The sequence below is a fragment of the Thermobia domestica genome, chromosome 3 (genome assembly GCF_964235325.1).
Source record: "Thermobia domestica chromosome 3, izTheDome1.hap1.1, whole genome shotgun sequence".
NCBI classification, from domain to species: Eukaryota; Metazoa; Arthropoda; class Insecta; order Zygentoma; family Lepismatidae; genus Thermobia; species Thermobia domestica.
The window spans coordinates 64,046,511-64,070,291 of record NC_137456.1 but is presented as its reverse complement, the minus strand read 5'-3'; the positions used below and the strand labels follow the sequence as shown (position 1 = coordinate 64,070,291).

The 23,781-nt window shown below is 35.7% G+C and overlaps 1 protein-coding gene across 1 annotated transcript in view; it reads right to left on the bottom strand.

The window, feature by feature from the left end:
* LOC145681443 (uncharacterized) overlaps nucleotides 1-23,781 on the bottom strand; it is a 245,612-nt gene that overhangs the window by 195,901 nt on the left and 25,930 nt on the right. Inside the window, exon 2 of the mRNA XM_081753088.1 lies at nucleotides 2,431-2,466. Coding sequence (XP_081609214.1) covers nucleotides 2,431-2,466 — 36 coding nt within the window. The remainder of the gene's footprint in view (nucleotides 1-2,430; nucleotides 2,467-23,781) is intronic.

The window sequence follows — 23,781 nt, the reverse complement described above, 5'->3', positions numbered from 1 at the left end:
AAAAAGTCATGGTTAAAGTACGGTAACTGTGGCAAAATGCCATATTTTGCAATTTTTACGAGAAATTATTAACTTTTTTTCGCTCGCATTATTTCTACTGTTTCTACCCTATGCACTCATACTTTTTTCCTGTCAGAAATAGTAATTGAACTAATTATTTTAAAAAAAGAATCTTTTATAAAAAATGAACTTTAACATAGATAGAAAATAAAGACATTGATATGATAGTTTTATTCTACAGATGATTGTTCTGATTCATTCATTTAATAGACCTGTTGGCATTTTAAATCTTTATACGTAATTATGCTTTATTGGCGTTGAATATGTCCTTGTACGTATATTAAATACTGCAGCAATAACCGTGAAAAAAATTAACGAGAGTAGTAAATTGGAACATTTAAATGTGTGTGTCATAAACTAGAATTGTTCCCATCCTTGCACTAAATTTGCTAGCACATTCTGGAAGTTTTACCCAGTTTCTTTCCTTTTTCTTTTTCTTTTCAAGGATATGTTTGTCCTTGTACACCAGCATTAAGACATATTCGCCTTCCGAAGGAGTGAAGTTTTCCGCTCGCTTTCTTTCCATATCAAGTAACAACAAGAGATTACGTCCACTACAAATCACTAACATGGTATATAGAACAACACTACACGTAAATATCTTTTCTTGCCAAATGCTACGCGTATCAGTTTTCAGTTGTTGCACGCAGTTTTAATCAATCAAACGAACGTTATTACATGACGCCATGTAGTAATCGTCATAGTTTTATGCAACTTCCAATTATTTGTGGATAATCCTTTCTCACAAACTATTAGTGCAACGATGTAAGGTTCTTATCCAATAATTTAAAGAAAACATTCAACGGATTATCTTATCCGATCTTAGGCCCTAATCCTCGATTGGTGCAACTCAGCATCAGTTGGCTACGGAAAGAAGTCAATGGAAAGTTTTTGTAAATGTAACATTAAACTTTCGGGTTCCATAGGTCATAGAGTTAGTTATTCCTAGCACTTTCTTCCAGGTTTTCTATTCGACTCTGACTTATTTTTCCCCTTCTTCTGAGGGAAAGTTTGAGCAAAATCATGAATTTGCCCACTGAGGAAGTTTCAGAAAGTACATGACAAAGCATTGAATTACCCAAGATAACTGCAAAAAAAGCGTGCAGAAGGGGAATCTAAAGAACACAATCACTCAAATTTCCCTCGGTTCTGTAAATTGTGCTAAACAATGCTCTAAGACAGTGGTTCTCAACAGGTATGTCGCGACACTCTGGTGTGTCAAGCAGTCACATAAGGTCTGTCGTAGGTGTTGGATATTGGATAATGGAGAATGGCACAAAGTGCTTACAAAGATGATACTAGACCGTTACGTGGTTAAGAGAGTAATATGTGCAAACAAAAAATGGATAGATTTGAGTTATGTTAAGACAAGATTAGAGGAATGTTATGAATGTTAAATAAAATTTATATTATGATGTAAGTAAAGATAGTGGATTTACGAAACACGATTGATTTAAGGAATTGAGATTAAAGTGTAGGCACAAATATAGAATAAAGAGGTTAAATAAGATATTGTGTGTAGTTGAGATTTTTAACAGTAGAATTTTTAAATTTCAAAATCAGTACACATTAATTAATTAGTTTAAATCAATTTTGAGATGGAATGTACCAGTCAACGTCTCCAGCGACAGCAATAATACTTAATAATACGTAAAGTCACTACTTCATAGAAATTTATAGTTTTGCATTACTATAATTTATGTTATTATAATAAGATTTCAACTAACTGTGTCACAGTCTCATGGGCGTTCAGTAGTGTGTCGTCAGTCAAAAAGGTTAAGAACCATTGCTCTAAGAGATACTGTGCGATGACCCTGGCTGTTGGATAGGATCCGAGGAGAAATATATCAAACAACTAACTTTGGAGTAAATTGCTTAGTATATTGACTAAATGCAACAAAAGTGTTTTATGGTTTAGATTAATGACCGTTCCATGTTTAGGCTTTTCATGATCATTATTATTATTTAACGTTCGCTCGGATCACCAATGGGACAAACACGTATTATAGTCTATCTTCAACAACTCGGACTTGGTAAGACAAACGGCGATTTGAATATGACGTACTCAGATATACTTCTATAATAAATCGCTTTGTTTCACTGATAAACAATCAAAATGTTTTTAGATCAAGAAGTGAACAATATATACTTTCACAACATGAAGAACAATCCATAATTTCCACGAGGAAATTATGGAAAGGTAGTTTTAGAACAAAAATGAACTGAACTGCATGAAACATGTTAATATCGTTAAAGTAAAGTTGCTTTCTTTTAGCAACAATATCATACATTCTCGGAAATCTTGCGGTTATAATGGAAAGATATTTGATTTAAGTAATTCAGATTATTTAATTGTCTTTATGTACTTACCAGGGAACTGGAATATCGATGATCTGCCTTTGATACCTGTAATAATAATAATAATAATAATAATAATAATAATAATAATAATAATAATAATAATAATAATAATAATAATAATAATAATAATAATAATAACTCAACTAAACAAATCAATATAATACTGTTTCGTGATTGTAGTTTGAATACGACTTTGGTAAATATGAAGAGGAATGGAGAAAGTAATTGCTCCCCTTTCAAGAGTTTGAGAAATATACCATCTTAATCAATAGTACAATAATATTCTATATTAACGAAAAATGTGAAATTATATTTATATCGGAGATCTTGCTTCCCCAAGAAAAACCTGAAATGCTGCTGCTGGATGGAACTGTGCAACACAGGGACAGTAAAGGTTGTCCTCCCATATCGCCTAACGATTTATCAGTCACAGATGTCTCCAAGATAAGAATGTCTGCCATTTTAGGAGAGATGGGAATTTCCATCTTGCCTAATCCCGTCTCGCCTAAAATGGAGATAAGATTCAATGAGGGAATTTCTGCACTAAGGAGGGATTTTTTACTAGCATTTTACCAACCAACACTAAGAAATCGTGAAATCGTACGCACATTTCAGAAAAGAAATACTCTATGTATTAATCTTTCGTACATAAGAAAATCAATAATCTAGTTTCAGTATATTTCAATCAATATTGAAAATCTCTGTTTTCTATTCTAATTTCCCACCGCGTATTATAACACTGTTCAACAAATTTTGATCGAAAGTATGTAAATTCTTTGAAATTGCGATTTTTACATTCATTTAAACATAATATGAAAGGAAATGATAATAGAAGAATTTTCTTAGCTCAGGTTGTGAAAAAAACGCCCTTGTACAACAGTAGCTGTATAGATACAAATGTATTAATATTTATAGAACATTTAAGCAAAATCCTTGTAAAAACCTACATTTCACTTTTTTTTTATCTATTTCACTGTGATGTGATAAACTGGGGAATTAAGAAGTGCCCTAACCTATAGCTTTCTATACCCTTGTACTTCCTTTTTCAAAATTGCGCAAATACCAGTTTCACAGCGATATAGAAAATAAAGTAACCGTGGTCAAGTTAAACATTAACAATTCTGTAATAAAAATCAGTATTAACATCAAAACATGAAAAATATGTACAAATACCTTTTTGTGCAAGAACTACACTGCAATGTAGACAAAAGTTTCAAGTGATCCCTTGTACAGGATTATGTTTATTTTATTTTGAGCGTCTTCGCTTGGCTTGCCTTTTGTAGGTTACATCTGGAGCATCCCTTGCAATAGTTCAACAGTAGTCGGCCAATATGTTAGAACTCTACTTTCCCTCATATCTCTTCTTCATGGCTGCAATATCTTGATGGAAACGCTCACCATGTTCGTCACTTACTGCTCCACAATCTTCGGGAAAGAAGTCTAGATGGGAATGAAGAAAGTGGAGTTTCAGAGACATATTGCAACCAAGATTTTCGTAGCACAATAAACACTTTGCTACCAGTTGTTTGTAATTTGTTGCTCGGTGTCTTCCCAAGAACTGTGAAAAAACACTCTTCAAGCTTTCCCACGCAGCTTTCTCCTCACCTTGGAGAATTTCGTCGAACTTGTGATCTTTGAATAGTTGCCTAATCTGTGGCCCTATGAAAACACCCTCTTTAACTTTGGCATCACTTTTTCGAGGGAATTGTCCTCTTAGGTACTTATAGGCCTCATCCTCTTGGTTCATGCTCTTAACAAAACTTTTCATAAGACCTAATTTAATATGTAGAGGGTGAAGCAAAATTCGGTTACGATCTACCAGTGGTTCATGCTTCACATTTTTCACTCCCGGCTGAAGAGTTTCTCTGGTACTCCAATCACTTTTGAGGTAATGAGATCCACGATCTCTACTGTCCCATTCACATATAAAGCAACAATACTTTGTATACCCTAACTGCATACCTAGCAACAGTGCTATTACTTTAAGGTCACCACAAATGAGCCACTGAAAATCGTAATATTTAATGGCTTGAAGTAAACGTTTCAAGTTTTCATAAGACTCCTTCATATGAACTGCGTAACCTATAGGAATTGAAGGAAGTTCATTTCCAATATGTAAAAGCACTGCCTTTAAACTCACCTTGGACGAATCTATAAAGAGCCTCCACTCCGTAGGTTCGTAATTAATTTTAAGTGCCCTCATGAGACCATTTACATCTGTACATGCCACAAATTGTCTTCCATAGTAAAAAATGAAGTGAACATCATCTCCCTATTCCGATACACTGAAATATTTACTTTTTCCTGCAATAAATTCCATTGCTTTAAGCGTGACGCTAAAATTTCGACTTTGCTTCTCGAGAGGTCCAAGTCTCTGATTAGATCACTTAGTTCCTCTTGAGTAAGTCTATGTGGTTCACATGGAGGTTCTTCTACAACAAAGGTAGGGTCCTTCGAAGTACTTGATTCAGGAGCTTCAACTTCTTGATCATCATCAGAAAAAAAATCGTATACTTTAGGTGGGTCAGGAACAGGTAGTCTTTCTCCATGTGGAACAGGGCGCATTGCAGAAGGAATGTTAGGATAGATCAAGGCCCGCTTCTTCTTCGTGGAAATTCCCTTCTTGACGGAAGGAACCATACAAAAATAACAGTCTCTGATGTGGTCGCTTGGCTCCCTCCAAATCATAGGCACTGCAAAAGGCATTGAGCGCCCCTTCCCATTAATCCAATTTCTTAGCTTGCTGGCACAAGTGTTACACACAATGTGGGGTGCCCAAGATTTATCTTGGTCTCCAATTTTACAACCAAAGTAATATTGATAGGCTTTTCTTATTAGTGGTGTTATAGTCTGCTTTTGTGAGGAAAATGTCACTTCCCCACACACGTAGCAGAAGCTATCCACACTGTTTACACAATTTCGCGGCATTTTTGTTTATTGAAATCCTCAAAATGTCACTTGAAATAGTTCCTACAACTTTTTAAAAATATACATTCGAAATACCAATATTTTTGCGTACTTGTAGTTGTATTTTTATGTCCTGTACTACCCAAACGTCACACTCAAAACGCTGATAACTGCACTCAGCCTGTCTTTTCTAACAATAGCAGAACACTACTGAGATAAGGAACACAATGAAACCAAGCGTTCATATAGTTTCTCCAGTGTTGCCGGATTAGTGTAACATTTTACCCCAAACGAAGCGAATATATTTATTTTTAAAGCGTTATTATTAGACATGCCGGTAAAACGAAAAGTAGAGCTAATATTCGAAAATAACTTTCAAATTCGTGATCAGCACCACAAAATCAATAAGAATTAGCTGATTTTGTTCAATTTACATTTTCGTTGTTGAACAGTGAATCTCATAAAGCATATCTACTACTTTCATATATCTGCAGAACAATTCATTAAAATATACAGTGTATTTGAAAAAACACCAACAATTTGGTGCTGATTCCTGACAATAAAATAAGACGACAAGTATAGACCAACTTGGGTGCACAAATGATTCCTTTTGGCGCTATGATCAGCCGAAAATCCGTCGGAAAAATGCAAAAACAGCCACAACTCGAGAACAAAATGTCGGATCCAAGTTTAGTAAAAGGAAAAGTTCATTATTTTTAGTCATAGATTCCATTAATACACAATTGTATGTGGTGCAGGGGCGGCGCAAGTGTGATTCTCAAAGAAACTGAAAAATTCCTGGGATATTTTATCAACAGTTGACTAAGGAAAATGGGCTAAAATCAAGTACATTATCAAAGAACAAAAATCGTGCTACATTGTCCAAATTAGAAGAGATACATTTGTTTGATTAATCTAGTTTGTCTCGGAGCAGAATAAATTTTCCGAGGGGGAACTGCCCTTCCGATAGATATATTCACTGAGTTTATGACTTATCGTTTTCGGAAAATACTGAAATATGTATGATGCATGGGAGAGCACAGCATTTGAAAGTGTAATTATTAAGAATGCGTTGTATTTTATAACCAATCCATTACTTTAATCTCTCTCTCATCTTTCTTTTTCTTTCATTTTTTTTTTAAATTTTAGAATATATCCTTAGTGTATTTACATTCCTGAACTAATTCACTGTTTAACTTACTATTATATGAACTTCTAAGTTTATTATATATGTTATCTGACTGTCTTTTACGTCTTACTCTTGTAAGTTCTTCTAGTAGAACTTTCATACACATGTTTTGTTAGCGGTGCCCTTCCACTTTTCATGTCCTAATACCCCAAATATATTTGCGATTACGTAAAAGTTAAGAATCAGTGACAACAGAGGAGAATCCATTCCCGGTGACGACGCCTGCCTCCCGCAGACAAATTATATGATATAGGTGAAGTAATATAAAATTACCTTTTTCATAGCAATACAAAAATTTGCTGTCTCCTAGTTTTTTCTGTCCCTCCGCTTACCATCACTCAATTAAAATTGGCGTCGCCATGGTTAAGAATCTTTCAGTGAGTTCCTGTATCAGTTTCATCCCAATTTAAAATAGGTTTCATTGAATATTTTATAGGTTGACTCTTTCGGGACGTACCCTCACGATTGTGCGGGTTGTGCGGGTACCAACTACAATCACTAATAATTATATATTTTTGGGTTGCATTTCATTTCATCGGCCGAGGACGGTTCACTACAATTTTACGGATTACATGAGTCGTACAGATGTGTCAATCCCATACGAGAGTGCGTATTTCCTATGTTTGCGGTTTGAGTTTGGTGGGGATTAATGAAGATGTTACAAATTTTTCCGTCCCGAAAGGGTTAAGAAATAGTTACTGACTCAATGAAGCAATCGATGCAATTTAGCTCATTACTGTTGACTACGTAGGTCTTGTTGAAATGACCTTGAAACGCCTATTTAATAGTAATGTGAAATATGCTAATATGAATAGTGCTCAGTACATATCCTCACAAATTAATGTGTAGAACTTATCAAATATGAATTGAAGTAACCTGTGCTATTTTTCGATGCACTATCCTGTCATTACGTTTTCTTCACCTGGCTATGAGCCTTTTTACTCAGTCATTATAGAATTATTTTCCCCCGTTCCTCCATCAACAGAAAATTGTCTGAACCATTTGTTGTTCATAATACAACTAATAACGCTAAAAGACACACAAATTGAATTTAGTTCGTACCATTAGCATTTCTTACAATCAACGTACAACTGTAATCGTCAGCATTTCGGAAGTTATGAGCCTTATAGACTTATTCTTCCTTACAAATGATAGCAACTATAATACAACGTATTAAAGACTATCTTAACAGTGGTCCATCGCCAAACTGTAAGCAACCCCTGAAAAATAAAATGAAATATTTCAGTTTAACGATCCACGATTATGCTCTTTAGGCTAAGGGAGACAATGATTAAGGTAAGTGAATGATGATGGAAGATATGGTGCAATGAGAATGTGGAAGGAAATTGGAGTATCCCGAGAAAAAACACAGACATAATACGATGGTGTCTACCACAAAGTTACTTGGCCGGTGATCGAACCAGGGACCCTACGTACCAGAGGCAAGTTGTTTATCACTAAGTCACCGTGCCCTTCCAACCCCTAAGAGACGCGGGCAACCAGTTAAAAATAACTGTCTTAGAAGAACGTACTTACCGTTTCCGACGAAGGAAACTACGAATTTAACATTCTGACTGTTTTTTTTTTTTTTTGTATATTGGTATCATGCATAGTATTTACTAGATCGGTACTTCTATCAGAATCATAGTGCTTTTTCCAAAGTAGCACGGTGCCTTAGTGGTAAAGCGCTTACCTCTTGTGCGGGATGGACCTCGTTCGATTCCAGACTATGAAAGTTCGTAGTGGACACCATCGTAATCGTGAGTTTTCTCAGGATTATCCTGTTTTCACCTACATTTTGGTTTCACGAATTATTTCCCAATAATTAGCTTCTATCTATTTTCTGTCTCTATTATTATTGGATCGGATTTGAGTGTAGCATCCTTTCGGTAGCAAAGTTCATTGAGCTACGGATTAACGTGAGATCCGTACCGCTTGCACTCCTGCCGGGAATCGAAAGCGGGTCTCCTATGCCAAAGTCGAATACGTTACCCATATAGCGTGATCTCTCTATCTTCATTAGCCTAGAAGGCATAACATTTAAACGTTATAGACTTCATATAATTTCAGTTCTTCCTCGATAGCTGATTCTGCACTGAGATAAAGTAGATCAATCAAATATGTGTATCTTTACTTTTTCGAATCCTAACGATGTTCTTGTAACTGGGATCACATTCTAAGAGTTTTGTTAGTTGAAATATCATATTCAATTATAGTTAATTTGTCTCAGTCAACGTTTGATAAAATATCTCAGAAATTCTTCAATTTCTTTGGGGTGACCCTTGCTCAGCTCCCATACCACATCGAGTTGTGCATTAATGGAAGCTACGGCTAAAAATAATAGACATTCCCTTTTCGTCAGAGTCTGATCCGACATTTTGTTCTCGAGTTATGGCTGGTTTTTGCATTTTTCCGACAGATTTTCGGCTGGTCACAACGTCGAAATAAAATATTTGTGCACCCAGATTGGTCTATACTTTTTTGTCTTATCTTGGTGTCAGGAATCAGCTCGCAAACGTTGTCGGGGTTGTTTCGAAATGCCCCGTATATTTCTATCCTGTTTCTGATTAGCTCCTCCCTGGCAATCACCTTCCAGTATACTCTGGACACCAAAGAATCTGTATTTAGTGGGCATTCGCGAGGAAAGGTTGGCATACAACATTTTTGCAAAGTTCAATATCTAAGTAATACTGATCCACTGTATGCCATCGAACTTAGGTCCCTGATGTTTTGTAATATTCACAGGAAAAAATGTAGACACTACGCAATGTTTTGTACGTAGCCCTATATCGAGATTGACAGGTACATTGCAGAGTTATATGAAAGTCGCTAGATGGGAGAAGACTTAGAACTTAAGTTCACTATAACTAACATTCCTCACAAGAGTTTTTTTTATTAACAATAAGGACGGAATATGTTCCAATATACATGTACAATCATCAAAGTTATTGGAAGCTTAGGTTGAGCAACCTAATTGGGGCAAAAACTGCCGAGCAGGTACTAACACGAACATCTTACACGAAAGGAATGAGAGCCCACAAGATCACTCTTCAAGCTTTATTACTTCCACAGTTGCTAAGCTTCACAGAAGAGAATAATCCAGAACTAAAAATATGATTCAGAATATAAAAAGTGACATATTGAAGAACTCGTGTCACTGTTTTAATCAGAACAGTTTACAGAGATCATACCAGCTTTCATTGCAAAATAACAAGATCTTGAACTTTATGTTTTGGTGGGGATATATGCAGATGGTCCACATAGTTCTAATGTTTACTTGTGTTCAGAGGGATGAAATTTGGGACCTCCGTCTCCACGGTTCCAACGAATGTTGACATAGTTTATGCACCACAATCACGTGAACTATGCTCGCTGGGACACCATCTACCTGAGCGAAATGCACCAGCTTCCAGAAGAGGTCAAGGAGGAGTTTGGAGCTGGTAGCTTTATTGTTAGTCATTCGCCACTGCATTTCAACCAAGTTTACCCAGATTAGAGTCACAAGTGGCTTGGTTGCATTGGGAAGAAAGGTGAATGCATAATTGGTATAAGCTCTCAGCAGATGAGCTCTGTCTTTCACAGGTCCGTAGCCAGTCCAAAAATGTAGGAGAGGCTGGTAGAAGTTAGGGGGAGCCCGATCCAACCATATTATATTTCATCACCATATTATAGTTGATTTACAAGTCTACCGTGAAAATTTTGAGGGGTCAGTAAAAATTTAGGAGGGGCGGCGCCCTATCTCCTCGTGGATACGGGTCTGGTCTTTCAATCTCCATCTCAACTTTCCTACGACATAAAAGTTGCTTTTGGTCTTCTAGGCAACGAAAACTATGTTCACAATAAGACAATGAAAGTCAGAATGAAGTTGGATTTGAGATATGAAGATGCATTGGTTTTAGTTTTGAAGGGATTTGGCCTTTTCTCAAGTAACATGCCTCAGACATTACAAAACATTGCAAACAAGGACTTGGCCACCCAAGACATTGAGGATGATCTGTTGACAGCTACACAGAAAGAACAAGATCGGTTGGACGCCTTTGTGAAGGACAGGCATCTGCCAATTGAAGAAAAAATGATAAATTTTAGGAACAAGCTGTCTCAAAATAAGTATCTAGCTTTGCATCTCTATATGAAGTGAAATAATCAGATGAAAAAACTGGGAAGATAGAAAACAGTGAAACCTGATACGAACATTCTGTAGCGACTCATTGCTGCATATGAAGCAGGACGTCCAGTCAACCTTAACAACATTATAGCACATGAAGTGTTCGTTATTCCTCTAACTCTAACAGAAGCAAATGGGCAGCTTCGCTCAGGCTCAGAAACAATTCTTGCTGGAATATTGACTGATTGTATTTCTTGTCCCAACAAACTTGACGCCAAGGACTTTGACAGCGAATCACAGCTAATCATTGATGAACAGGCCGATAGGAACTGGAAAGCCACAGGCAGCACACATTCTCGGAGACCTTGCAGATACTTCTGTCCAAAATGTTTTCCAAAGTGGGGAACACTTCAAGCTCATTGATATCAGTTTTGATCGTTACTACCATCTCTCAATCAAGAGTGGCACATGAAAACGGCGTGGAAAAGGCTCTGTGGGAATCAAGAAACCAATAGATAGCAGATATGTGCCTCTTCATGCAAAGTGGGAGAACTTTATTATTGACGATAATAACAAAGGAGATATCGCTACATTTCTCTCACACCAGCTGATCCTGCAAGCACCTTCCAACAAGACCATAGTTGCTGCAGGTGACTTCCAAGGATGAGGAAAGGGTCGAAGCTTCTGATGCAACCCTTGACACTAATGGCTTACTGGCAAAACACGAAGAAGCTGACACCGGGGTTATTTTACACTGTGTTAAAAGTAGACTAAGAAGCATTGTTGTCTCGACAAGAGACACTGGCATCGTAGTCCTTCTGGTTAGTTACTTCCACATGATGTAATGCCAGAAACTGTAGATGAAAGCAATAAGAGCAAGGAGCAGAAAGTACATTCCAGTTCACTCAATCGTTGTAAAGCTGCAAATGAAATCACAGGTTCTCCAGCTTCTTCCAGCTTCCCATGCTATTACTGCATGTGACTTAACTTCGTACAATGCTGGACGAAGAAGACGTACTGGGATGTGTTTGCACAGTATAACCATCTGCTGAGAGAATTAGGAGCTGACACAGTCCTTACCGACCACCATTAGGAATCCTGAAATCTTCTTCTGCAAGTGTATGGCGTGCTGAATGCCGACACCATCAATGAAGTTCGGTCTATCATGTTCGATAAGGGCATTACAATAGAGAAACTGCCACCAAACAAGGCTTCTCTTTACTTTCACATACAGCGTTCTCATTACCAGGCATTAGTGTGGAGACAAGCCCATTTGGAGCGCCCAGTTCTGACTTCCCTTTTAACAAAGGGACGGAAAATGGAGAATAATTCACTTATCCCTTATTTATTAACATTGCAGCCAATTCCAGACGCTTATGAGGAGTTGATTACCTGTACCTGTACCACTGAATGCAAGACAGTTTGGTGCAACTGTAAACTGAACCTATGCATAATGTTTTGCAAAGTAGAAGATTGAGTGACACTTGCATGAATTAGTAACTGAAATTTGACCGGAGTTTTAACGTTCGAGCTGACATAAAATCAACAATTTGGTACAATGCGTCATGAATTTCACATATGTGTATTATCATTAAAAAAATACCAAATACCCTACAAATCGATGCAGTGACATTTCAAGAAAATAATGTTCCTATAGGGTATCGAATAATGTTCATATCAATTTTGGGGCAAATACGTTGAACGGTAAGGAATACATCGGAAAAAAATAATTTTGTAATAGGTTGGTTACACTGACAACTGGGTGCTTGAAGGTCTTCAGTCCAGCAATCGCTTTCCTAGAATATCCAAGAATATTCATGCCAAATTTAACAGAAATTTTGTTGAGCGGTATGCAAACTTGGTTTTGAGTTCTGTGTGTTACAAAAAATACTTTCGGCTGCCATTTTGTTTTTGTGAATTTCTTAGAAACAGCGAATGTTACAACGTGGCATTTGGCAGATACGAATTCAGCAACAACAAATCATCTGAAACAGCATTTGAAGTGTTTTTCCTCACAGATGGCTACATAACTTTATCCTTGGGGATTTCTCCATATGTGCACCTGAGTAGTATTCCTGAAACAAACCAAAAGTGAACTGAATTCATGAAATCTTCTTCCCCCTATGCTTTCTTGTTGTATAGTACTTATTATATAGTTATATTGTAGTTGGCAGAGATTACCAATATTGATTGAAGTATCTGATTAAAATGCTAGTAGATGAATTCCCTCTTTAGTGCAGAAATTCCCTCTTTACCTCTTACCACCATTTTAGGCGAGATGGGATTACGCAAGATGGTATTCCCATTTCGCCTAAAGTGGTTGGCATTCTTATCTTGGAGACATCGGTGGCTCAGTGGTAGAGCGCTCACCTCCCGTACTTGGGGTCCCTGGTTCGATCCCAGCTCGCGCCGTGTGGACTTTGTGGTGGACAAACATCGTGTTTGTGTGGTGGACAAACACCGTTAGCCTACCCGGCATAAGCGTGGGACGTAAAACTTTCATTTCATTTCATTTTTACAAGTGTACATACAGATGGACGAAGAGACGAAGAACAGATGGAATAATAATAATAATAATAATAATAATAATAATAATAATAATAATAATAATAATAATAATAATAATAATAATAATAATAATAATAATAATAATAATAATAATAATAAACTTTTGAAAATGAAATGAAATCTTTAAGTTTTACGTCCCACACTTATGCAAGCTAGGCTAGAGACGGTGATGATGAGAAATGAATGAAATGGTGGAATGAAGAAAGTGGGAGGAAAAGGGAGAACCCCGAGAAAAGCTACGCACACGACGCACACTGTGTTTATCCACCACAAACCTCACTTGGCGCGAGCTGGGATCGAACCAAGGACCCCATGCACCAGAGCTAAACACTACCACTGAGCCACAGCGGCCATTTAAAAAAACTATTTCGACGTAATGAAGCCATAAGTACTTGTATTTCATTAAAACTCAAAGTTCTCATTCCCGGTGTCAATAAAAAAGTAAAAAATAGTTGAATCAGTATTATTTCAATATGCAGTTCTAGTTTTGCCCACTTATCTAGCTACTAAACCAGTAGAGCAAGGGAAAGATATCTTCTTTCTCCCTGCAAGGGCTATATGAGCTTTTCGTAGATTGAAAATTTAGGGTTACAGATTCCACAATTATAAGAACTCAGTCATTATGGGTATACTATTCAGATATTCACTTGTTTATACATGCCAATTAATATTCGTTCAATATAAGTTAGTCCTACATTGATTTTTTATAGTGTCATGATGCCAGCCAGATTCGTCACCAAATGAGTTAGTACATATAGGACATGCTATCTGAATTTCATTGAACATAACTAAGCTAAACACGAGAGCATTTCACTAAGCAAAATCGCAAAACAAAGGAAAATAAAACATTCTTTACGAGGTTTGGAGTAAGGGCCGCACGAAATTGCGTTTCTCAAACACGGAAGCTACCTATGCAGACATAAGGAGTTGCGTCACTTGCTAAAACAGGATTGCTTTCAACACGCGGTTCCGCGTTAGTATAGCAGAGCGAATGCAAGGAGGCACCTACATGCTACCTACAACATAGATTTTTTTTTTTTTTTTTTTTTTGCACACATATAGCAGCATCTGTTTTCCTCATGAAAATACCTATCTACGAGCGACGAACAAATTCGTTGGATGTTAAGGGACGAACTGAAGAGGGCAGGGTTAATTGCATCCCTGAGTTTGAGAAATATATGTTTTAATCAGTTGTATACTAATACACTAATTAAAAAACGTAAAGTGGAGAATCTGTCCCTCGTCCTCTAGCAAAATCTAAAATGATTCTGCTGAAATCTATCCAATCATAGAGTATCCAAGAAAATTTTGGAAGGGGTTGGGCTCCCTCGGCTTTCCCAGGATCAGCACTCGGACTCGGAGGCACTAATCTCAAAACGAGAAAGGAAATCAGCTACTGTATATATGTAATTCTAATTGCTGTAAATTTTCTTGCAAGGTGACACAATCAAAACTCGAAATTAATTTGACAGAAAAATATATATATACATAAATAATTTATGAAAAGATATATATGTAGATAGATATGCATATAATGTCACTAGTCTATGTAAATATAAATGAAAATGACCATGTTTGTGACTTATTAACTCTTGAATCACCCGACCGATCTCAATCAAATTTTCAATATAGATGAAGTTCTGGCCTAGAATGTTTTTTTTTTTTTTAATCATTTCAATTTGACGGTGTAACTTTAGGGGAGGGGGAATATTTTTCAAAATGACCGATATTAGTATCGAATCCATAGTTTTCGTGGTCGCTGAGACGAGCAGTGACACTTCTGATGTCGTTTAAATCAAAATTCAGCCCCGTAACTTGGGGGAGGGGGAGATTATAAAAATGATCGAAAATGACCGATATCAGAGAGCACTTCAAAAATAGTAAAAAGGGACTGACTAAATGACTAATGGAACATATTACTAATCGTTCTTATTTTAACCCAACGAAGTGGGTAATTGACGCTAGGTCAGGCAAGGGCGCCAATCCTGGAGGGGCCGAGGGGCTCCGCCCCCCCCCCCAAAGCTCATGTGGAGCCCCTATTGTATTTATGAGTATACAATATTTGGCATAATTTGAGTTCAATTTGTCTTAAAATCTTTATATATATATATCTTCTGCATCTGAATGCCCCCCCAAATTTATCGGCGCCCTTGGTATCAGAGTAAAATAAATAATCTGAAAAAACTGCACACGCAAAAAGACAAGAAAAAAAAACAACAAAACCCCGCCCATTTCGTGCTTAAAAAGAGCAAAACAAATTGAAGTAAAACAATAACTCATCCTTTCAGGTAAAGCAACATTCCATGGCATATTAGAAAACTATTTCTTTGACGGTGAGCGCAAGAAAACAATATAGATTTTTCTTCCTTCTTTGCAAAATCACGATTTGTTAAAGAAAAAAAAAAGTGTTGGGTGGCACTGAAAATGAATTGTTCGTGCTCTTAGAGGTTGGGCTTTTTTTTAATAGAATGCCTGGAAGGCAGTATCATTTGTTTTGCTTCTTTTTTTTATGCATATATACTTCTTTAACGGTCGAAAGTTTTAACACAACAAATGTCTTTATTTGCTGGGTGAGGTAAGGTCTCTCTCTATATATAGGTATATATGCAATTAACACACCATAATACCAATGTTACATAGCTAAAGGAAACAGGTCAGAAATGCATAATTTTAAATGGTAACTTTCATTATGCGGTCACGGGGTTTTCATATATATATATTAAAAAAAAAATTCCTTTTCTTTTGAAGGTCATCAACTGACCTAAGGTTGTTTGTGGTTGAGATAAGCAAATGAGAAGGCGGAGTACTATATGCTGTACGACTTATATCTTTGTGGCTTTTATATTATATAAAAGCATATACTGTATATTATTACGATTTCCTATCAATTCGAAAGTAGCCTAAAGGGGGAAGAGGTTCACCTCGAACTTATCTTGTAGTATTCGCAATTATTTACTTCGCTTATTTATTTTCGTTCGACATTAATGAAAATAAACGATTGACATTACAGGTAAAAACGTTTGATAAACCTTCCCTTCATGACTTTTTTTTTTTTTGTTGCTATACTGTGTGTATCAGAAATAATAAATAGAGCCAACCCTAGGCTATTTGCCGCCCTGTACAATGACATCATTTACCGCCCCCTTTCTCCAGAAAGAACAATTCTTAAAAGCCACGGTTTTATGTATGCAACCCAATCATGAACAACGAAGGGGAGGGAAATAGCACTAGCACTCAGAAAGGCATAAATACTACAAATACAATCTCGTTGTGTCTCTTTTTTAAAAATAATAATAATAATAATAAATTATGTCAGTGAAAGTTAAAGCAAACACACCGCAGAGGAGAGATACTAATCCTTTTTATAGAATTCAATATCGAGTTTCAATCTCAATATATCAGTTTGCAATTCCAAGGCAACTAGCTCTGTTATCTTTATTTCTTGATTTTCCATCTATATCTATTAAAATTTAAAAGAAAAAAGCTTGTTTCCACTTTCAATGATAAGGAATTTCTTTGTGACAAAGACAAGACTAATTTTCATATCAAAACTGATAACTAACTAAATGGAACAGGTGTTCGCTACTGTTCGAGAATTGAGTTCTTCTATTCGACAACAATCAAGCAATTCATGCTGGAAACATTTGTTAACATTTAGGTCTATTTTAGCATGGTCCATGTAACATTTAGGTCCATGTAACGTTAAATTAATGCGACCTAAACATGATTTATGAATGTAGGGGTATGGTACTCAAATGAAAGGTTGGGGGGGCGCGGTGGCTCAGTGGTAGAGCGTTCACCTCCGCTGCTTGGGGTCCCTGGTTCGATCTCAGCTCGCGCCGTGTGAACTTTGTGGTGGGCAAACACCGTGCTCGTGGGTTTTCTCGGGGTTATCCCGTTTCCTCCCACTTTCTTCATTCCACCATTTCACTCATTTCTCATTATCACCATCTCCTTTAGCCTAACCGGCATAACCGTGGGACGTTAAACTTAAAGATTTCATTTTTTTTTCAAATGAAAGGTCAGCTTAGTAAATTTAACTATCCTCATTCTGAAATATATTTCCAACAAGAAATATATATTTTAAATAATATAGACATGACAGATTTTGCCGCACCTCGAAACTTACCCCCAGTCCAAATGCACGCGTTGCACATTTGGTAGAACCGACCATGATAATAAATATAAATGAGCGGGTCGAGCAAACATAATGCTAAGCGCCATTTCCGGTAAAATTGAGTTACTAGGTAGAGTAGGTTGGGATTAAACCATAGAACAGTATGTAGGTAGTTTAATTTCGGTAATTTACCTGCATATAGCAAGGGAACCTTGTTTGATATGTGTCATTGCATAGTAGTGCACGAGAGTGTTGAACCTTCTTTCCCAGTTTATTCAAAAGTTAGAAAATGTGACATACCAATATGTTTCCCCAAGATGGGCGGTCAAATATACAGTATGTGTATATGCACTGGCGGATCCAAGGGGGGGCTATAGCCCTCCCCTTTGACGCTCAGGTATACACTGGATAAAATGGGCTTCAATTCTGCTTTAATTGGATAAAGCTGCGAATTATGGTTTAGCCCCTCCCTTGATCATATCCTGGATCCGCCAATGTGTATATGTATATATTTAATAAATTCGTGGGTTCCCTCGAGGTCTTCCCGTTTCCCCCATTTTCATCATTCCACCATTATTATCCATCTTATCATTCTTCTTCTTAGCCTCGGTGTGTAATCGTGCGATGTTAATTTTAAAATTTAAAAAAAAAGTAGAAAGGAGTTTTAATCGACAATGTAGCGTGGTTTCCGATCCTTAGCGAAAATTGATAGCTTTAATTACCAAATAATGAGTAAAATTAAATTTATGCAATTAACGTATATGATAAGTACAGTGTGCTCGTAAAGTTGCGCAATCCAAAGTTTGATTGCGTATACCTTTTGAATCAAGAACGATAAAGTGTGACAAAGTGCTAAAATGTGACAAAGTTGATGCAGTGCTGCCATATAAAAGGCTGTTTATTGCAAGTCCGTAAAATGGGTGTTTTTTGACAGAAATGTGGACCTTGCTAACATTGTTGTCGTAAAATTACTGCAACAGGTGTGTTTTAGGTTAATTAATGATACACAATGAGAATTTGCACATAATTGACAACCTAAGTTTTTATGCAAAAATTTGCAATAAAAAAAATACCCACTTGGCAGCTGGTATAGTCACATTTTCATACCAATGGATAAATGTTGTTGCATACTGCATATATATATATATATATATATATATATATATATATATATATATATATATATATATATATATATATATATATACAGGGCTTCAGCCGCAGGAAGTCAGTTTTCTGCAACTGAATATTGATTTTCTTTATTTTGTACATTTTTTATTTTACGCTTTAGGTATTTCCTTTCATTACTACAATAATAACGTTACGAATTCCCATATTGGTCATGATCTCAAAAATATTTACATAGAATATACTTACATTTGTTTCAAGTCTCAGGTCTTTATTGTTCTTGATTCAAAAGATATATGCAATCAAACTTTGGATTGCGCAACTTTACGGACACAATGTAGTTTTCAACTTATGATCACTCGAACTTAGTAGACCGATTGTAAGGATTAGGTCAGATAGTCATTCTTTTCACTAACCTTTATATAATAATGATATAAACAATAACAGTAATAATAATAATAATAATAATAATAATAATAATAATAATAATAATAATAATAATAATAATAATAATAATAATAATAATAATAATAATAATAATAATAGATAAATCTCTCTACACTAAAAAATAAATCAGTGTTTGGAATTATTTTTTAGAAACAAGTGTTGGTCATTGTTTAACATGTCGATAATGTCCGGAAGTGTTATATCAGTGAACAAAAAATGTCTAGAATGAATCTTAACAGTGGTTAATTGCAACTTCCTTAAGAGTGTTCAAGATATACCAGAACTTCTCATGTGTCGAATGAGCATATGGGCTGAAATGACTTGTAAAGATGTAAATAGCAGTAGCAATTTCTCCATGGAACAGACACAACAGACTGTTAGTCAAACTTGTGCATCCCTAAGAAAGTACAGTACTTGTATATCTAAAAAAAAATACAGTACCTATATTGTTTGTACCGCATTGGTGATGTTAGATATTACAGTCTAATTATTAATAGATCATCACTAGAGACCGGATATTTTTTCATTAAAAACCTGGAAAATAGGCAGGCAAATAGACACTTAAAATTGAAAAAAATAGTTAGTAAAATAGGCACTAAAATGTAACTCGAAATAATGAAGATAAATACTCATTAGAATTAAAAGAATAGATTTAAGTCATAGATGATGTTCACAGAACATAGAAATATATCTATTTGTTAATATTTTCTTTTACTGTATATAAAATCGAAGCTTGACATGCATTATATATATATATATATATAATATTATTTATATTATATAAATTATATATTTTCCTAATATAGTCTTATTTTGAAGAAGATGCACAGAATAGGCAACATTGGAACTATAACCCCCTGTATAAGCTTTAAAACGTTATTTTTGATCATATCTTTAATATTAAAGAATAGGCATTGTGCCTAACATCCAGTCTGTAATCATCATATTACAGTGTTTCAAAGATAATGATCTGCTTGACAAGCAGAAATCATTTACTAAGAAAAGAAATTGATCGTCGAGTTATACGGAATGTTGAGATATCGGAAGTTGAGTTTGCATAACTTTACTGTATGTTATTGCACTTGTTTAGAATTGCGGCTCTTCTATCCTTGAGTGACGAGACAAAGAATACTATCACTTCTGAATATTCTAATTGTAGTCTTCAGGAATGGCTACAATAATGTAGAGAACAATAACTTCGAAATAGCAAGAGCAATCATGATCGAAAAGAGATAAATAAAATAGAAAAAAATAAACATGATTCCCGACCTAACCACTACTCCTACGATTGTGAATGACAACAGCGTTGACAATAGAATAATCGCTTCCCAAGGTTTTCCAGCTCCAGCATCAGTGCTCAGAGGGACACACGCAGCTCTTGGATGGATATGTGGTGAATGGACCTGCAGGATATTGTAAAAAAGCATAAGCAGAGGCCGTCCATTTGAAAAAAGGAAAGCAACTTAAAAGAATATTACAGTCAGCTATTATCATCGTATTCTGGCATGAAAATTGGTGCACGGTCATGGTCTTAGTAAGAGGAGAGAGAGGAAACGACCTCTTTGGCCTGCGTCAGCTGTCTCCCAAGGCTTCAACTATATGTAGATGTATGACTGTGTGATGCAAGTGATTGCATCTCGAATGCAAGAACGGCTACTCTGTGGTTATCATGACACCTGTTGAGTTACAGCAGTTGCTATTTTTTCAATGAGGAAACCGGACCTATCCATCACTTAACATGAAGTTAATAATATTTTATGATGTGGAAAAAGCAATGATTGAAGGTGTACCCGTTTGCAAAAATTACGAATTTCATGCTTCAATTGCTAGCAATGTTTACGTAACTTTGTATTTTTATTTTTTTCCTGAGAAGCAATACTCCCTCGCCTCCCACTATAAATGATGTAATAACAGTGGAATTCTATCAAGCGTCTTATTTTCAACAAAATTTCAACGATTACATGTTACTATGTAGATCATAATGTTTTAACGAAGTATCGCTAATGTATAGTTAAGACAGTTGATTCCGTACATTTCTTATTGCTGTGATTTAATAGAAGATTTCAGAAGTCATTTTTTCTTTCTGTTAGTAACTAATCACAACCCTACAGCGTGTCGCCACATTTGGCCTAATCCTCGTTTCGCCTAACCAATTATCTGACATTTTTATGACAGATAAATGATAAGATTTGTGTCCGTCATTTTAGGCGACGAAAGGATCCTCATTTGGCCTAATCCTTGTTACGCCTAAAATGGCGGACAGTAAGAAAAATCGTGGAAATTCAACTAGAGGGAAATTATAAGAGAAAAGTCTCTAGTATATGAAGAATTAAGAAATGCAAAATATATAGATTGATATTATATTAACTATTTTCGAGGAGTTAGGATTACCAAAACTCCTTTATATATTTACTATGACCATGTATATATACGAATATATATATCGTATATATATATCGACACGTTCTCTATCGATGCAAATGATTTATGGTATGGATTCCAAATCTTAAGAAAAGATTTCATCTCACCTTCATTCTTCTACTGAAGTCAGAAGTAGTAAGAACTAGTACAACTTCCGGTTTTGATATTGATTTCTACATATTAATAAATATTGTATGCATTCCAAATCTTAAGTATAGATTTAATCTCAGCTTGAGTCTTCTATTAAAGTAAGAACTAGTGCAACTTCCCGTTTCAATATTGATTCCTAAATATTAAAACAGTCGTCGTAGAAATCGTTTTTGATGAGAATTCAGCTTCCAATAAACAGGTTGCGTGTCTCACATTATCACTCTATTGCTGCCGGAAATTATAGATTATATTTACAGTTTCAATATTGAATCTGCATAATTTGGAAATCTACAGTAATTTAACAATGTAAAAAGAAACTCACATGTAAGAGAACAAGGTATAAATGTTTTCATAACTTTGCTTACTGCACTGAACACCAGTAAATCTTAGCTCAGATGGCCACCCAGATGAATAAGGCAGGCCTGTCCATGAATTGGCTCCCGGAGCCGAAGCGTGAGCGAGCACGAGCGTAGACAAGAGCAGGTGAACACAGATGGTGGTAGCTTCGCCCCTTCCACTGCATCCGATAAGTGTTGCCAACCACACATGATGGCAAGCCTGGTCAGAAATTCGCACGATGTTGAAGCATTGAGCAGACGCAAGCGTGAAATGTGCAAGTGTGCTCTCCCCCTCCCCATTTCGAAAGCAGTGACGCGAAAACACTGCAGGAAATACAATTGGTACGTTTTTTGGTCGAGGAAGACGCATGATAGAAAGAAAGAAAGAAAGAAAGAAAGAAAGAAAGAAAGAAACTAATATTAAACATGTCAGCTTACAGACGTAAAAACGACTGCAAAAATCGGAAACGAATTTTTTCAGACCTTTTTAGTTTGCTTACACAATTCGAGACGTTGTATTACATTAGCACTCGGTCTGTAACTTGTCACTCGCTTCATGTTTGCTCAGTTGTAAACGCCTTTCGTTCCTAGATTGATAGCAGAACGACGGGAGATTGAAAATAATAATAATAATAATAATAATAATAATAATAATAATAATAATAATAATAATAATAATAATAATAATAATAATAATAATAATAATAATGCGTATTATTATTATTATTATTATTATTATTATTATTAGTAGTAGTAGTAGTAGTAGTAGTAGTAGTAGTAGTAGTAGTAGTAGTAGTAATAGTAGTAGTAATGTTCGGACCAAAGAGGGATGAAAATGGGGATTGGAGGAAATTCATAATAAGGAATTGCATAGTTTATACCGCTCACCTAACATTGTTAGGGTCACTAGGTGTAGAAGGCTCAGGTGGGCAGGCCATGTAGCCAGAATGGAAGAAATTAGAAACGCTTTCATAATTTTAACTGAAAACCCAATTGGAAGAAGACCACTAGGAAGACCTAGCCGTAGATGGAAAGACAATATTAAGATGGATCTTGCAGAAATAAGAGTACAGAGTATAAACTGGATCCAGTTGGCTAAGGACAGAAATTTGTGGAAATATTTTGTAAACGCGGCATTGAACCTTCGGGTTCCATAGGGCATATAGTTAGTTATTATTATCTAAAAGAAATGTTCAAATGTTGTTAAGAGACAATTACACAGAAGAACTGAGTTCCGACCAAACACTAATTTGCCGGAAGGAAATTCCAGTGCAGTCCAGCCCACTTTAAGCGTTATCCGTGCAACCCACGTTTGATGTTCAAGATATTGGGAATAATTGTTCGTATCATTCAGTTGGAACGTTTCCTTCCGATTTTACACTGTTACAGTAGGCCTACAACATTGTGACTTTCAAAATCAATCAGTAACTATCGAAGAAAGACAAGCGTGTAGCTTCAGTCGTTGATATGATTTAACATTCTTTTTCACTTTTAACAAGCCACCGGCAAGCAACCAGCCAAGGACAATATATTTTTCATTATTAAAAAGACACTCCTTGTTATATATATATATATATATATATATATATATATATATATATATATATATATATATATATATATATATATATATATATAAACACTAATGGTAGTCACTAATGGTCACTCTTAAAAATGGAAAATCTCTTTGACTCTCTTAATATTTTGTTTGATTCTTTGCGATCAAAGTAACTTTAAAAGTGGAGTAAGAAATATTATTCTTCCTATTGATGGTGTAATAGTGGCTTCTAATCTCCACAACCAACCCCTTGCTAAGCCTATTCGTACACACATACATTCATAAGCTAATTTTCTGGAGATAATACTTAGCTAATTACAAACAAGTGCTACAGTTTTTTTTTTTTTTTTTTTTTTTTTGTGTATCAACAGATTCTCTCTTTTCCTAAAAAACCGGTTTTCCATTGGGCAAACTAGCAAATTTTTATAAATG